At 35.4% G+C, this 16,583-nt stretch overlaps 1 protein-coding gene across 9 annotated transcripts in view; it reads left to right on the forward strand.

Moving 5' to 3' along the window:
- The window catches only part of NUBPL (nucleotide binding protein like), a 120,388-nt gene that overhangs the window by 76,167 nt on the left and 27,638 nt on the right, over positions 1-16,583 (forward strand). For all 9 annotated transcript variants that reach the window (XR_002440898.1, XR_002440902.1, XR_002440900.1 and 6 more), the window contains 3 exons: positions 656-741; positions 5,142-5,262; positions 8,686-8,768. Coding sequence is in view for 1 of the 9 variants with exons in the window: in XM_021403807.1 (XP_021259482.1) it covers positions 656-741; positions 5,142-5,262; positions 8,686-8,768 (290 nt within the window). In the remaining 8 variants the exon portion in view is untranslated. The remainder of the gene's footprint in view (positions 1-655; positions 742-5,141; positions 5,263-8,685; positions 8,769-16,583) is intronic.

The raw sequence follows: 16,583 nt of genomic DNA on the forward strand, positions 1-16,583 counted from the left end.
TACTTGCATTCCCGAGTTTTAGAGAACAATAGGAAATTGTTTCCTTAGTGTGTTACATATGCTGTTCAGTTTCTGGACTTAAGTCTAATATTACGTAAGGCAGAGATAGGCAGCTTTTCAAGAATGAAACACCAGATTGTATTTTCCTTTCGTAAATTAGAGGTTAAGTACACTGATCGAAAACATTCACGTGTGCTGTCAGGCAGTGTTTGGAAATGGCTGACTGTCACGCAGATGAGATGCCATCATTCAGCACATGGATTGCATGGGGCCATCCCAAGAGACAGGGCTTCCTATCCCAGTGCTTTGCAAACTGGGAGGGCTCTTAAGATGCCAGGGCTCCCACTGCAAAGTCCCACGCATCTATGGTATTGTGCCTCTGAAAAGCTACTCATGTCCATACTATCATCTGTTCATGGTCATATGGCAGCTAGATCAACTTTCTCATTTAGAAAACAGAAGTGGTTTCTACACAGAAAAGCATAGGATGAAGATGTCTTAAGTTATTTTTGTCAGTCTGCATCGTATTTCAGTTAAAGAAGCAGGATAATTTTCTTTCTTAAATTAAAAAGACCACAAGTATTAAACAGCCAAAATATTTAACAGTTATGAATCATAATTTAAAATAATGATATTTCATGTTTTCTTTTCTCAGGAGCTGTGATCATCTCTACTCCACAAGATGTGGCTTTGTTGGATGCACGCAAAGGAACTGAAATGTTTAGAAAAGTCCACGTACCTGTAAGCATCTACATTAAAAATACCAGTAGATTAAAAAAAAAAAACAAAAACGAATTCCAAAAATCTGAAAAAATTCTCTATTTGTAATAGATGAACAATCCATTCAGGGATCACTTGAATGCCAAAAATTCTTGTTTTAAAAAAAGGATTAGAATCTGCATTATATCTGTATCAGAAGCTTTCTTTAGCAGAAAAAAAAGATTTTCTCAGCATCAAGAAACAATAGTATTTATTTTCAATCAATTTGTTTAATAACCTGGAATGGACCATCTAAATAGAGTAATTTATAAAGTAATCTGTGCTTTCTAAATGTACTGTCTTACTATATTTTCATTATGTGTTCTCTTCAGCTGAAGAACTGTTAGAGCTCTAACCTAAAATTTTGTGAGATGAGAGAAAATCATGTACCTCTACAATTTAAGAAGGAAATTTAAGTTTTGGGGGAGTTATGCGCATACCTAATTGTCACTTTGCCATTTGAAAGGCTCTGTGACTGTCACTGAAGGAAGAAGTCCATCTTTATCGCCATGTTTTTCATTAGGCTTAGAGCTTATGTGGTAGCTTGCTTGTTTGGGAAATGCAAAGTTGAGAAATATTCCCAATATTCATATGGATTGAAATGGAGTAAATACTAGAAGTAATGTTTTACATTTAGACTGAATCACAGAATCATCAAATGGCTTGGGTTGGAAGGCACCCCAAGGATCATCAAGTTCCAGCCCCCTTGCCACAGGCAGGGCCACCAACCTCTAGATCTGGTACTAGACCAGGTTGCCCAGGGCCCCATCCAACCTGGCCTTGAACACCTCCAGGGATGAAGCATCCACAGCCTCTCTGGGCAGCCTGTTCCAGCACCTCATCACTCTCAAACTGAAGAACCAAATAAAGGAATTCGAGATAGAAGGATAATAATAAACAAAAATATATTCATTAAAAATAAATTAACTAGGTTACTTATTAAATGTTTTTTTCTTTAAGTATGATTACACTGATTTAAGGTCTTGACAGTGTTACAAGTTGCTAAGTAACAGAATGTTCTACTCTAGTGCATGTTCACAAAGACTCATTTTTCATTTTAAATGTGCATGTGATGAGAAAATACAAACTGAAATGCTTCATTATTTTAAACAGTAAAGAAAAAAGCTATTTATGATACTTAAAATATTGTTTTCTGGCTTATCTGTGTGAACATTACTTTTACTTTTTGTTAAGAAAGGGAAACTTTTTCAGTAGCTTCAGTAGCATTTTTAGCTCTTCTAAAAGGCTGCACTTTTTTGTTTTAGTTTGCAAAACAGCATAACAGAAGAAATAAATTGACAAATTCCTTATTATTGACTGCTCTATAAGTGTCTTTGCACCAAAATGAAAGTATGGTAGCATTTCTTGTTTACTACTAGAAGAGAAAAATGTAAGTATATGAGAGAACAGCATATGAAACGTTCTATTTTGATTTTATGTTTGGATTTACTAAAATCATGCAGAATGACTTTTCTTCATGTAAAATCACATTCAGTTTAGTACTTGGCTGAATTTTCCTTCTAATAAGAAATTGTCCAGATTTATTTCTAAGTCAGTTTCATTCAGTATTCTTCACAGAGAATGGCTTCCAACAAAATCATGCATTCTGTGGTAGGCTTGGCTGCTGTTAATTTTATGAGTGGTAGACAAGATTTTAAGTATCTTTTTGGACTCGATGGAATGACTACGTCTATCTTAATCAAATGATAAGCCACAGCAACACTGTTATACCAGATGCTGAATTGCAATGCACTGGAATCAATGCACTGGAGTTCTTACCTGTTGCTCCTTTTTTTTTTTCCTCACTTCATACATACATCAACATTGGTGTTTCATTTACATCAGTGTTAAAGAAGATCCTGCCTATGTATTGTATTTAGTTTTAAGTCAAAATTGAATCTGAGTCACAATTGTTAATGTTGTTTGTCCTTTACTTAATTGCAATTAAAGTCGGTTTCTCAAGAATTTTCTCCTTGTCTGGAGAAGGTAGTGTATATTTGGATTTGGACACCATATGTTGTGTAAGCAAAAGGTTAATTGAGCAAAAGGAGTATGTAAGCATTCAGAAACCATATGTGCACAGATAATTCATAATGAGAATTTGCCATTTTCTTACTCTCCTGTTATTTCTTGATGGATGTATTTTCACTATTCAAAATAAAACAGTTTGACCAAAGAAGTTCAGCGTTAGATCTACAACTTTGGTATCACATGCTAGCTGCTGTGCTGCAGAGCATCTAGGTTTATAGTTTTCTTGTCTGTTTCACTGAGCCAAGTTTGCAGAGAGATGTGCAGGGAGAAGAGCTCACTGCAGAGTAGAACAGGATTCATGCATGCTTGTGGAATAGTTTGTCCAGACAGTAAGAGCTACTTTGAAGCTTTTCCAAAACTATTATTTAAACAGGGAAATGAGAGTTATTACTGACCTTATTAGCAAAATCTGTTACATTTGTTGTAGATTTAAAGGCTCTGAAAGTAATAGTGAAATATCTTATTTCTCTAAGTGCCTGAAGAGATGTGTTAATAATACACTTCAGTGCTCAAGGTTTGTATATTTGCACAGATTCTGTATTAAATTTAGTGTTTGTAATTGGCAACTAATGTTACAAAAATCTATTTGTATACAAGAAGAACGATTTATACATTAGTGAATATGGTCTATTAGGTGTTTGACAGACAGGAATAAGGCTGAAAAAATAAGAGTAATATTGTAATGCTGAAATGTCTCACGCTTTTAGTAAGATTTGTTTAAATGAAAAGAAAAAAGGACAGTGAATAAGACCTCTAAAACCAATCTAGCATTAGGAATACAGTTGTAGCTCAGTATTTGCGTTAACTGGGGTAGAAAGACTATAGGTACTAGATGATCAAAGGATTAACAACAGAGCTGTAATATTTCTAAACTATTCATAAAACATTAGTAGGCTAGATAACTTTGATTATGAATTTGCTGTATAATAAATATTGTACAACTGTATTGAGGAGAATAAAAAGGTAAGATGCGAGTTAACTGGAGGTGGATGAATTCATTTAGAGTATAAATGTCGAGATCTCTTTTTCATGCGCTGCAGATAATGGCATGCATGTGTGCGTATCTATCTATATATACACATATATTGACTGTTTCTTAGAATGTTCCTTGCTTTAAACTCTCTGAAAATTTTACATGAGTAAAGGAAGATTTAGAAAGTAGTATGAAACATGTAACAGTGGTATAGGAAACAAGAACAGGTTATCATCCTTTGATTAGTTTTAACTTTGATGTAAGGAAACTTTCATTAAGATATTGTAGATAACATGCCTTTACCTGCTCGCAGTGCTACCTCTGTATTCTTTTAGTTAAAACCTTAAGGCCAAAGGTTGTACATTACTGTTAATAAGTAAGGTAATAGCTGTTGCTTGCATTGAATCAGCATCCTCTTAGATCGTTATTTCATTAACACAGGTTATTCCTCTAACTTTGCTAGTTTCTTCAAAACACGTAACCAGAATGCGTAGGGAAATTAAAAAAAAAGCACAGAACGCCACAACAGCTTCTCTGAACATTAAAATATATATTCATGTGTAGCATAAATATCTTGAAGTGAAATTTTCTAACATGGAACCACCTAAAGCAAGTCTTCTGTTGATTAGCAAATAGGAAGGAGTTCTCATTCTCAGTGTTTGTGTGCTATTGTCATCACTTCTAAGAAATCCTGCACTTCCTCAGCAAACAGGCTTGTTTACTAGGTGAATGAAATGAGATCAATTTTATCATGAGCGTTATTGTACATTGTGAAAGAAGATATTTTTGTGCCTGATTTTGCAGATTTGCAAGACATGTTTTGCAAGGATGTAGATGAACATTTGACATCAACAGGAAAGTAGTTGTTGTCACTTCCTTTCATATAATTATTTTTGTTATTTGATCTTTAAAATTTGTTCCTCCTTTACAAAAGAATATCAAATCTGGTTCTTTTGGAAAACATTTCCCTGCAGGAAAAGTTATAAAATATCTTAAAAGCATGTTTGATTGTTGTTTCTTGTAGTGTTTTTTTTTAATTTTGTATCCCAAAACTGCAAATTACAAAGATGGAATAAAGTTTAGGAAAATGTTTCATTATTCAGAGGTCAGAAATGTAATATGTCTCCTTGTCTGAGAAGGAGATCCGTTGGAATGTTAGATCAGTTCAAGAGGTACTTCTGTGACATGTAAGTTAGTTAATCCTTTAGATGTATAATTATGGAAAAAAATAAATAATGTAGAAATAATTTAGAATTGAAAGTGAAACTGATGATGATTTGTTGATTCTGTCTTGATACTCTCTTCGTTGTTGTCAAAGATGAATAAGAACTGATGCTTGAATCCCAGGTGTCAACATTTCTCTTTTTTAATTTAACAGGTTTTAGGACTAGTTCAGAATATGAGTGTTTTCCAGTGTCCCAAATGTAAACATGAGACACATATTTTTGGAGCACATGGTGTAAGAGATCTAGCAAAAACTCTTGGATTGGATGTTCTAGGTAAGGATACAGAAATAGCTTATTAATGGCATGAATGAGGAAGGCTTTAACTGAAGTATAGATCTGCACAATAATAAATTATTGTATATTCAGACATTGTTTAAATGCAATAGAATTATAGTTTAAGTTGTTGAACGTCACTTTTGTTGCATGCTCAGATTCATGCCCAGGATCATTCTTGCTAATGGGATATGGATTGGATATGCAAATGCTTGAATTGCATCTTAAATCTCTTGAATTATAAACTATGCAGAAGATGGATTATTTTGCTTCTGATGTGCTATATTACCCGAAGTTCAATATATTATGTATCACATACCAATATTTACAAACAGTCAAGACTTCTGTGTGGTCCTGTAAAGTATAAACCTAAGGACTCTGTCAATGCCAATGAAAGTTTTCTTATTTCATTTAAATGAAATATATTGCTATATGTGTGAAATAAATATGCCAGTTTGAAATGCAGTTCATTGGAGCAGTTATTTTTATGTCCATATGAAGATATCTTGGCTCTTGCATGGAAGCAAGCAGCCTGTAATGATTATATTTAAGTGTTCAAATTAAAAGAATATGCTGACTTGCAAAATGTTGTTCCAAAAGAAAATTTATCTTTCTTTAACACATAAATTTTCCATGATTAAATAATGTGGCATATGTTTAAAATATACATTGATCTGTAAGATAACACTGCTGTTTTAAAAAAGCATATTTCAACCTGTATTATCAGTAAAAAAAAAATTTAGAATATAACACGGCATAATTAAGTTGGTAAATGGGATAATTGCATGTGTTAATGATATGTTTCCTTGTGTTACTATAATTATCTCAATGATTTTCCATAGCTAATTCATTAAAAGAACCAGGAAGTTCACTTAGAAAGATCAACACAAAAACATCAAGGTCTGACACAAATTTAAGATGGCAAGGCAGCACACAATTAAAGACATACATTTGGGCAATCTGTTAGTCTTCTGAATGTATAATGAGTTGTGATCAGAACCCAAGGGGACTTCTGCAGCCGTGGGTTATGTGGGTGGTTGCAAGTGTTCCATAAGGAGTTGAATCAAATCTGCATTTAGGTACACAGGCACGAATGATACATCCTACCATTGGTCCTGTTGATGTTTTCTGGTATTTCCTAAGAGGACAGAACTGATTGTAATAGTATTTAAGAATGAAAGGTCTGATAGATTAGGAGGTTTACTAGGGGATGGATGAGGTGTATGAAGAAGAACAGTGAAGTTTACCTCAGTCAATCCTTTTGATGACAATTTTAAGATTAAGTGCCCAAAGGGCTAAATTTAGAATCACAGTACTTGATCTGTTTACTATGCTTGTACTTCAAGGGTGACCACTGCGCAGTAATACCATATGGTATTATAAACATTTCTGCTTATGGCTTATATGTTAATCTGTCCCAAATGGTAGTTTTATCCTACTGCTATTGAATTGCACCTAAAAGCTTTGAGAGATTTTATCTATATCTATCTATAAAAATTTATTTTGTTTATATATTGCTATTCTATTTGTTCAGCTAAAGACCTAGTTCTTTTGTGAATCCTCACGGGTCAATCTTAGTTTCCCTGATAACATCCAATAAGTTCTGCAAGCTAACAATGCGCAGAACAGAAAAGTATTATTTTCTCAGAATATGCAGCCAAACAGTATTGTTGAAAACCTCTCTTTTGTTTATGAAAGAAGTCAATTGAATCACCAGTACACCTGAGTTTTGTTCGTTATTTCATATAGTTTTTGTTTCATCTTTTTAATTCTGCCCTGTAGGAAAGAGTGCTGAAGTCTGTGAGAAAGACTTTGCATTGCTGATTATTTTTCTCCCTCTCTCTGAAATTCCTGTTTTCTTTTTTTCTTCTATTGCAGTTGAGTGACCAGAACTATGACCAGAAAGATATGCCATTGATTTACAAACTGCTACGATAATGACTACTGTACACTCTGTGCTGACTTTTGCACTTCCAAACTTATTAACCTGTCTGCTAATAGAGCCAGCAGTGACTGAGATTTATTTATGTATTTCCTATGATAAAATAAATTTTTCTGAGCATGTAGGCTTTCTTTGCAGTCTAAAATAATTGAGATCAGAAAAATTTAGGTTTGATACATTGATAAGTTCCCATCATATTCTATAGTGATGAACAGTGCAAAAGCTTCATCTTCCTCAAATCCTTATCATCCAAAAAGATGCACAGATTTTTTTTTATGGTCTTTATGCTTCTGTTTAAAGTTTTGATATTTTTTAATTCGATTTGCTTGTTGCTTTGTCTTCTTTGACTTGCACTTTTGTCCATGCAAGACGTTGTGCTTCTGTTGAGCCATCAGATCTTTAAAAGTATTGGGAAGATAAGAGAAAAGCCGCCACTTTGTAGCGGGGTAGTTCTTTTTTGTAATTTTGAGATTGTTATTAAATTGACAGAAAACATCATTGGGAAAAACAAGTGAAGATTAGTCTTTACACAAAATAATTGTGAGAGCTAAGTTCTGGGAGATTCATGAAGTTACTCTTTTTCTGTTAATAAGAACATTTAGGGTTAAAGAAAATTTTAAAGGATTCCTCATTTAATTAATAATTTACTTATTATAGCTAAAGAAGTTCATTTAAGACTGAAAAAAAGAGCATTAATTAAATTTGAAGCAAATGGGTGGTAACAATAAAAAAACAAACAAATTGAATTTCTTCAAGCATTCTGCTCCATAATCATGGAGCCACAGCTTTTGTCTGATATTTATTTCATTTCCTACTTGCTTTAATTCTTTTTTTTTTTCATAATTAGTTTTTTAATCTCTAAATTCTGGTCAATTTTTATACCATTCTTTTAAATGTTTCTTCTTCTAACTATACTGAACTTCATTAATCTGTACTGCCTTGGTTTAGGCTAATTAAATGTTGCTAAAATCTATGAATTAAAAGTGCAGGATCTGAGAGAAGTCAAAATTGAACTAACCATAGTCTATTCTGTCTACATCTATGTATGATGTAAAATACAGCTATATCTTCCATTTAAAAAGTTGGTTTTCAATTCACCTCTTAATTATTTATGTAGTAATGAACGAAACATGGGAGCTTCAAGTTTTCTTTAGTGCTGAAAAACTATATTTCAGAAAGTTTGCTTCAGAGTGGACTAGGGTTACTAACTGATTCTCCTTTAGAACTTCCTTTCCTCTCTGATAGTTCCCTGCTTGTTATAAAAGAATATTGAAAAGGTTTCTTTTGGAAAGAAGAACTCAATGCTTGCCTACCTTTTATTTGGATCCAGAGCCTAATAAGGACAATAACAAATGTTATTATTTGGAAATTAAGTATTCAAAGAAGTCTTTGAACAGCGATTAAGATCTTTAAAATAAAATGCATTGAGAAAAATATACAATTAGGTCTTCACATACATATGTTTGGTGTGTTTAATACAGGAGACATTCCACTGCATGTTAACATACGGGAGACCTGTGATTCAGGACAGCCTATTGTGATCTCACAGCCTCAAAGTGATGCCGTAAGTCTGGTGCACTGCACTAAAAGTAACAAAAAACCCTCATCTCACTCCCACTCCACAAAAAAAATGGATGGAGGGTGCTTCTCATTCTTGCTGTTTGAAAACAAATGTGTGCCTGAATGTAACTGAGGGAAATGAAGTTGTGTAAAAGAGAGTTGTGTCATTAAGTAAGTTTAGCCCTTATGTTTCCCATTTTTTTGGAATACTGGTCATGAGTTCTGGTTGTGTGCATGTGTTTTTGCTTGATTTAGAATAGTAAGAATTTGATCCAGGTTCTGGTATGCTTAGAGGGGGAAGGTCAGTGTCAAGCCACATGAGACCATGCAGCTAATGGAGGTCCTCTAAAACTGTCAGTTGAGCCTTTGGTAGTGGAGCCTGGAAACTCTCAAAAGATCCTATCAAAAAAATGTTTGAAGCAAAATCTGCGTATTGTCAGTACCTGGGTTGTTTTCAACAGGAAATGGAGGAATTTGCACACAAGAGGAAATGGATTTTTCTTTGCATTTACCATAACATTTTATTGCCAAAGGAAAATGTGAGTTGTTGAGATGGTGGCAGTCAAATATGCAAGTCTCTGAGGAAAAGCAGTTGTGCATATAAAATTTCATTAACACTTAGAGACTAAGATTCTTCCTGTCCCCTCTGCTGGAGTTTGTCTGCCCTGCTCTGTAGGGCAGGATGTTGTCTGCCACATTGTGTAGGCACATTGTATTGAAAGATGCAGCCTTACTATTGACTGCAGCTTAGATGTTACCTTTTTTTAAAAAAAAAAAAAAAAAAAAGTAAAAAAAGTAATTAATGATGATAATAGATGCTAGAATTAGTTACAGATAAGGTAGAAAGTACAAATAACATATTCTTTCTAATACCATGATTGCTAGGTACATACTGAAATAACTTTTCCTGCCAATTCTTTTAAAATAATGGTGGGGAATAATCCAGTATTGTCAATGTACTGATGAATAGTGACTTACGTTGCAGCACTTTTTTTTTTTTTAATTGGATAGAGGAGCAGCACTACAGTATGCCAATTTCTAATCGAATGCAATAATTTTGCTAGTCTTTGACAAGACCTCTGCTGATTGTTTGTGGAAAAATGTAGTGATCTTGATTCTAGATCCTTGTGAAAAGGAATAATTCCAATCAATACTGTAGTTTCTATCTGGGAATTTTGATCAGAAATGCTAAGGTTTTCAATAGATATATAGCTTAGGTCATGTTGATCCAAAACAGTTGAGCATACCAATATGGAACACTCACAGTATCTGAAATCTGTATTAACCAAGAGTCTATAGCCTGTGGGAGTCTGAGCTTACATACATATGTGCAGGACAGCATTCAGAAAATTAAGAAAGACAAGAGAGTCTGTAGGGTTGCCATCTGTTCCTTCCTGGACTGTTCTTGTTAATGAAAGGATGGGTTATAAGCACCATTTGTGGCAATTAAGTTAAATATGGAGAGGAATAAAGATTGACAAATATGGGTGACTCTGGGGAAAACTTTTAATATTCTTCTCTGCCATTGTGTCTGTGAGATAATCATTCTCCTCAGAGAATGAGCTTGATTTTTTTTTTTTTAGACATAACTAATCTCCGCAGTATGAAAAAGGATTTCCCTTTATCTCTGATTTGCTTCTCATAATAATGACAGAGAAAGTGATTGTTGTTCTTATATATAAAACTGATGGTGGGAGAGGTCTTATAAGGACAGATTCTAATCTTTAATGCATGACACCCATCACCATGTTTCTCAAATAAACTAAAATTGTGGCTATTCATACATGAACAATCATAGTTATTCAGATAGAGAACTGTGTGCTCTGAGCTGCTGAAATTATCTCTGCACTTGTCCCTTAAATGTACAGATTTTGTATACAAAATTCTCTTGTTGTCTTTGTTAGAACACACTTAAAAATGAAATACAGGTTCACAGAACTGAAATAATATCTAGCTAAGTCAGACAGTGGGGGATAAGGATGGTGACTGACTTCTCAGAAACCCAGCATGCTGTCACACCTTTTTAAGTTCTGTCAAGAATAAAGGGTGTTTCTAAAATGTTAGCTAGCTTTTTTTTTTTGCTTACATACCACTGAGTTCACCTTGTCTTGCTGACATGTAAAAGCATAGCTCTCGATTTCTACTAGGATTTTAAATTGTATAGGCAAACTTGTTTAGATTCATTACTTTAAAGCTTAGTTTAGAGGAGTTAGTTAGTGGAGGAAGAAAACTGCCTTTATACAAAACTGGCAAGGAAATTAGTAACAACCAAAATAACTTTTCCAGAAGAAATGAAGTTACTTGTAGAATTGTGGATGTTTCAGCTTTGAAACTTCTCCTTCAAAATCTACAGGATGCCTAAGATTCATGTTATTATATTGTGGAAAAGCTTGTCTGTATAACAAGATGTGAGAGCTTAATGGCCCAAGTTTTATTTTGCTAAAGCTTGAGTCTCTAAGGGGTAACATCCTCAAGGAGAAATAAAGAATATTAGCAAATTCATTTTGCTCTTGGTATAACATTATCCACATTAATGTTTCTGTCAGCTTAGTTGTTTAAACATAAAAACTATGGGTTTTTTTTAACAGACTTTATTGGCAAAACTTTTTTATCTGCTGTAGAAATGTGCTGTGAAAATTGAATATTGCTGTACTTGCATATTACCCTAAATAACAGAGGCTAATCTAACAGAAAGATAGCAGACAGCAGCAATTGGTAGTGATCTAAGATCCTCTACAAGGAGTGTTTCTTACTTAAATCAACAGTGAGGACTTACTAGGCCCCTCTGGAGGTAACTGAGAGTCTTGGGAATGTTTCTTTCCTCTCTTAGTTCTGGAGGTGGATTGGCTGGCTAGGGCTTTGCTGTTTGCTTGTACAAACGTATGAGAGACTCTGGACAGCAGAGCTAGTTTTAAAAAAAAAATAACAATAATTCAAGAACACTGTTAAAATGGGAAACATAGAATAGGGAAAACAAAAGAATAATCACTAAAGCCAGGTGGGAATTGTTAGTGCTCAAGTGTGAGAGAACCTACTAAGGATTGCAAAAAGAAACCAGAAGCAAAATGGGGCTTTGAAAGAGGCATTTTGAAACTCGCAGGTAAGAGGACTAGGAGCGCAGTGAGAGATAAAGAACACGATTAATTCCACTGGAAATACTCATCCACCAAATTAATTGTTAAAAATGCCCAGTGAACTCCCCATCAACAGTTGGGAAAACTTAAGTACTCAACAGCACAGTGGATTTGCTTCTGTCTTGCCAGAAGAGGCAGACTAACTGTGACCATCAGGTACCAAACTGCCACCTATCCAAATGTCAACAAGCAACTAAAGCAAATCCGGTCCTATACCAGTGTAACCACTCACCTTTTAAAAACTGGGGAGCCTTGGTGAAATGGATGTTTCAGGGAGGAGATGTGCTGGAGACTGAGATAAGTAGGAGATGTAGTTTCTCGTTGTGGCTTAGGAATGAGGTGATTAAAAAAAAAATACTATTTTAGGGAGGTGATGCACCTCTAAGATTCAGGAGGGATGTTGTATTCAAGACAGCAGAGAAGTCATGACAGAATGAAATTTATATTTCACCTTCTTCCATTACAAAAAGATGGTAAGCTCTCATGGCAGAAAATATAAAGAGGATGAGTACGTTTGGTCAGTCAACTCCTTAGTTTTTCATGCCACAAATTGTTACAGAAAACATCTGGAATCTATTAAGGAAAAAATACTCTGAATTCAGTTTCATAAAGTCAAGTAGGGTGCTTTGGGAAAGTATGGGAAGATCAGAGGGAGCAAATTCCGTAAATCAGATGCTGCTAGGATGTCTGAACCCCAGACTGATCGGCCTTTTGGAGATATGTGCAGACTTGCTTGCAGTTTGGTGAGGAATTTGACTTAGATAGGAGAACAAAAAAACTTGTCCTGGAGTAAGGAAACTAAGACTTGTTGCTGGAAAACATTCTTAATGTCATTCTATCCAGCTTGTCATACAGACAGTGTATGATAGAAAAAAATACACACTTCTTATTGTCTAGCTCACATTTAACTATGTGAAAGGTGTTCAGCCTCCTTGAAAATGTACTCATATGTATTGGTGAAAGAATTTGAGGCCAGTAAACGGCACAGGGCTCTGTAAGGGGAGAGAGGAAGCACAGTCAGGTGGAAAGCAGGGACACTAGGCATCAGCAGTCAATTAAATTAGAAATGTTACAGACTTGAGTTTGATATTATATGAATTTATATTCATAAAGACTTCTTCTTTTGTAGAATTCTTTGCAAGGATGAAGTGTGGGTAGAGTAAAAATGTACAATGTGTAAAGCTTTGCAGTAAGTAGTTGGAAAAAAAATTGAAATAGTGGTAGCAAATTATGTGTGCTGTTGGTTAGCTGTCGTCAATAATTTCATTTAAAGAGAGGTCTCTCCAGGGCACGATATCTTTTAGAAAAGCAAGTCCCAAAGACTGCTTGATATGATTTGTACTATGCCTTACCATCATCCAGGCTTCCTCTGAAAGACCACAGTAACATTTGGCATGTATAGGTTTGAACTCTTCATTCAGAGTGCAGGTACATCATCAGACCCTCATTTACACTTCAGGATAGCCTGTTTGAAGGATGCTACTGTATTGCATTTGAATTGCACTATTCTACCTAACGATGTTTTCTAGGCAGGATGTCTTTTTAGTTATACATAAAGGCATCTCAGTAATATGTATACATAATGGCGCCTTGAGGCTAGCAGTGCTTCACAGCTGAGGTTCCATCAGAGGAAGGCTTAGCTTTTGCAATTGCTTATATATAAACAGGATTAACAGGAAATCTCCATGTCCCATGAATACTAAGGCTTTTTTTTTTTTAAATCAGGAAACAACCACTTTACTTAACTCATCTCCAACATTGTAGTTGTTATTTATGGATTAACTTTTATTTTCAGTAAGTCCCCTTTCTGGGCTTCATTGCAGCTTGGCAGAAGTTGCCAATTCATCCGAAGAAGAATCTTATTGTAGAGAACTGCCAAGAGTTGAAAAGATTCTGGGCTTCTTGTAGCAATCAGAAATTTCTCTGAGTGTTATAAAGTTTTTGTCTGAAGTGGAACCTCATTTAAATCTGTGTTTATTGTTAGGTTTTTAGTGCCTCCTGAGCTGACCATGGTAAAACAGAGACATCAGTGGGCAGGTCCAGGCATGCTGGAGGTTGGAGTTGTGACAAGGTCAAGTTAATTTCCATGAAAACTAAAGCTAAAAGATCTTATAGAACTGAAAAATGGATTGTGATTGAACAAAGAGAGAGATGCACTTTATTTTTTCCAGTAAGATAAAACCTAGCATTGTCATCATGTAGTCAGTAGCCAAGTCTAGTATTCATCTTTGTAATGGCCATTATCTGATTAGGTGCTTGTTGCCTAAGGTTGCTAGTTTTCTTTAGCCGTTATTATAGTACAAGATCCTGACAGCTTGGCTGTGCAGAGTTAAATATTGAATCCTTCTTTGTAGGTGTAGTAGCATTCACCGTTCCAGACAGTCAGTGTTTGCATAGATTTTCCTTTGGGTTGCTGAATTAGACAAAGCATCTTAATAGTCTTGGAAACCTTTAACAGAATTTAGGAAGATGTCACTATTTGGATTTATGCTCTTTGGTGTACTTGGCCCACAAACAAGTCATGGGATTGGTATACTTTTTCTGAGTTGCTGGCATGTAGTGGTTTGGGAGAAGATGAATCTGATAGTAGCTCTTTCCTATTTTGTTTTTTTTGATGGGTAAGTTATATTCTGTGGTTGTGTGGCCCTTGCACTAAGCACTGTGAAGTGTTTGCAGCCTGAGATCTGTACTTCAGTGAAAATGAACTTCAAGGTAAATTAGCAGGTCAAGCCAAGCCATGGAAACAGAACAGAGTAAGCTATAAGCTGTAAGATCATATTGCATTTTCCTTAGGACTGATGCATACATACCTCATGGGTAAGATTTTCAAGAAGTAAATACCTGAAAGGAATTTCAGTATAACTGAAAAGCTTACATTTCTCTAGGATTACTGTAGGGCTTAATCAGATCAAGGTAATAAAAAGATCACTTGCATTTTAATTCTGCTACATGTCTATTATTCCATGACAGGGTACTGAATTGGGATATTCTCATTATGTAAGCAAAGTAGGACTCTTCAGTCCTGACAAAGTTCACTACAAATTCTCTGATTCCTACCGCAAGATCTATGCTGTATTTAGTCACTTCATCCATTGCACCCTCTCAGTCCAAAGATGTTTCATCATCTAAGGAATGCTGTAGTCTTTTCTAACAGTCTTTGTACAAGTCTTTGAGAGGTGAGTAGTCTCACATGACCATTATCACCTCTTTTGACTCTGGACATCACTTTCCATCTCTGCCTCTACTCTTGCCAGTGCTGCTCTCAGACCCAGCCTCTTCAGCATTTGTAACAAATGAATCTGGTCTGCTTTTAGAGTATCAGTCTCCTGTGTGCCTCTTCATGCTCTCAAAGAGGGAGAATGTTTGGCTGCCAACAAATTTATATGTTACTATTAAGTATAAACTGTACATCTGCAAAAAAAAAAAAAAAATAAAAAATTCAGAAAGTTTAGAGCTTCCAAACCATAAATGGAAAAACTGTCATTTGTGAACTTCACCTTTATCCTATAAAAATGAAAGTGGTTGTCAGTGGTGACTAAGAACTCCTTCTCTTTTGTCTTGCCAACCAAAAAGGAAATAAAAATCCTCCATTTTTGGCTGCAATCTTCTTGTGCTTAGTAGTGATGGAGTAAATAGTGGAACGAGGCTGTATTATTTGTGTACAGATGCTGCATTAAATAGATTGTGAGTAGGATGAAAGGCTCAATATATACAGAGTTGTGTTTATTTAACAAAAGGTGTATTGATGATAACTGCGATTCCCTCTAGACCTTTCCATGATGCGTGCTACTGCTAGTAGACAGGTCCTCACTCATATTTGAGTGATTTGTTCAAAGGCTTGAAACTGTTGATTTTGTCAAAGAAGGATTACTGGTGGAGTCCCTTTAGTGAAATGTATGAGAGACTGTTCTGTTCAATGCATGAAGTAGCTACTGGGGGAGGGGAGGAGCTTAAAAAACAAGCTAAAATAAAAACACACAGAAGAACAATCCCAAAAAAATGCTTAGTGTGTTTAGCAGGTTAAGAGACTACTGATAGTAGGAGTAGGTAGTAATAGCATGCTGGTTTGCAAAGAGTTGATAGAGGAGACTCCTGTTACTGCATGGCAGATCAGATAAATGGCAAATGAAAGTCAGCATACATAAATATGAAGTCATTGCCCAGACACTTGTGAACATTGTGTGGGAGGGAGAAAAATCTAGTTTATTGGAATCTTGACACTGGGTAGTGCTTAAGGAATCTGATCGCCCATGAAAAATGTCTGATTGCTGCCTGGATGGTTATGGAAGTCCTTGTCCATGGTGTCTTCAGCTGGAGCAAATGAGCCTCCCCGAGCCACTGTTTAGTTTGGCTTTAACAGTGGAGCTAGTTGTTGATCTACATGACTACTCCAGCATATGCATGATCCATTGCTGTTGACTAACTTGAACTGTGTACAAAACATCTCCCATCATAACTACATGCAAAACCACTGTCCTCTGTTACCATTTCTGCAGCTGCAGGAGCAATTTCTGTTGTGTGTTTATTGTTATCTATGTACAATATGGTCAGTTCTGGAGCAGAAGCTGCCAGGGTATCTCAGAAAGGAGCCAGGTTTTCCATTCTGGTTGTTAATCAACTCATTAAAACCTATGAATTGATCTGTGCTAAGGGGGAGCTGCCTGTGGGACTCTTCAAGATAGTCC

This window comes from Numida meleagris, chromosome 6 (genome assembly GCF_002078875.1).
Source record: "Numida meleagris isolate 19003 breed g44 Domestic line chromosome 6, NumMel1.0, whole genome shotgun sequence".
Lineage (NCBI taxonomy): Eukaryota > Metazoa > Chordata > Aves > Galliformes > Numididae > Numida > Numida meleagris.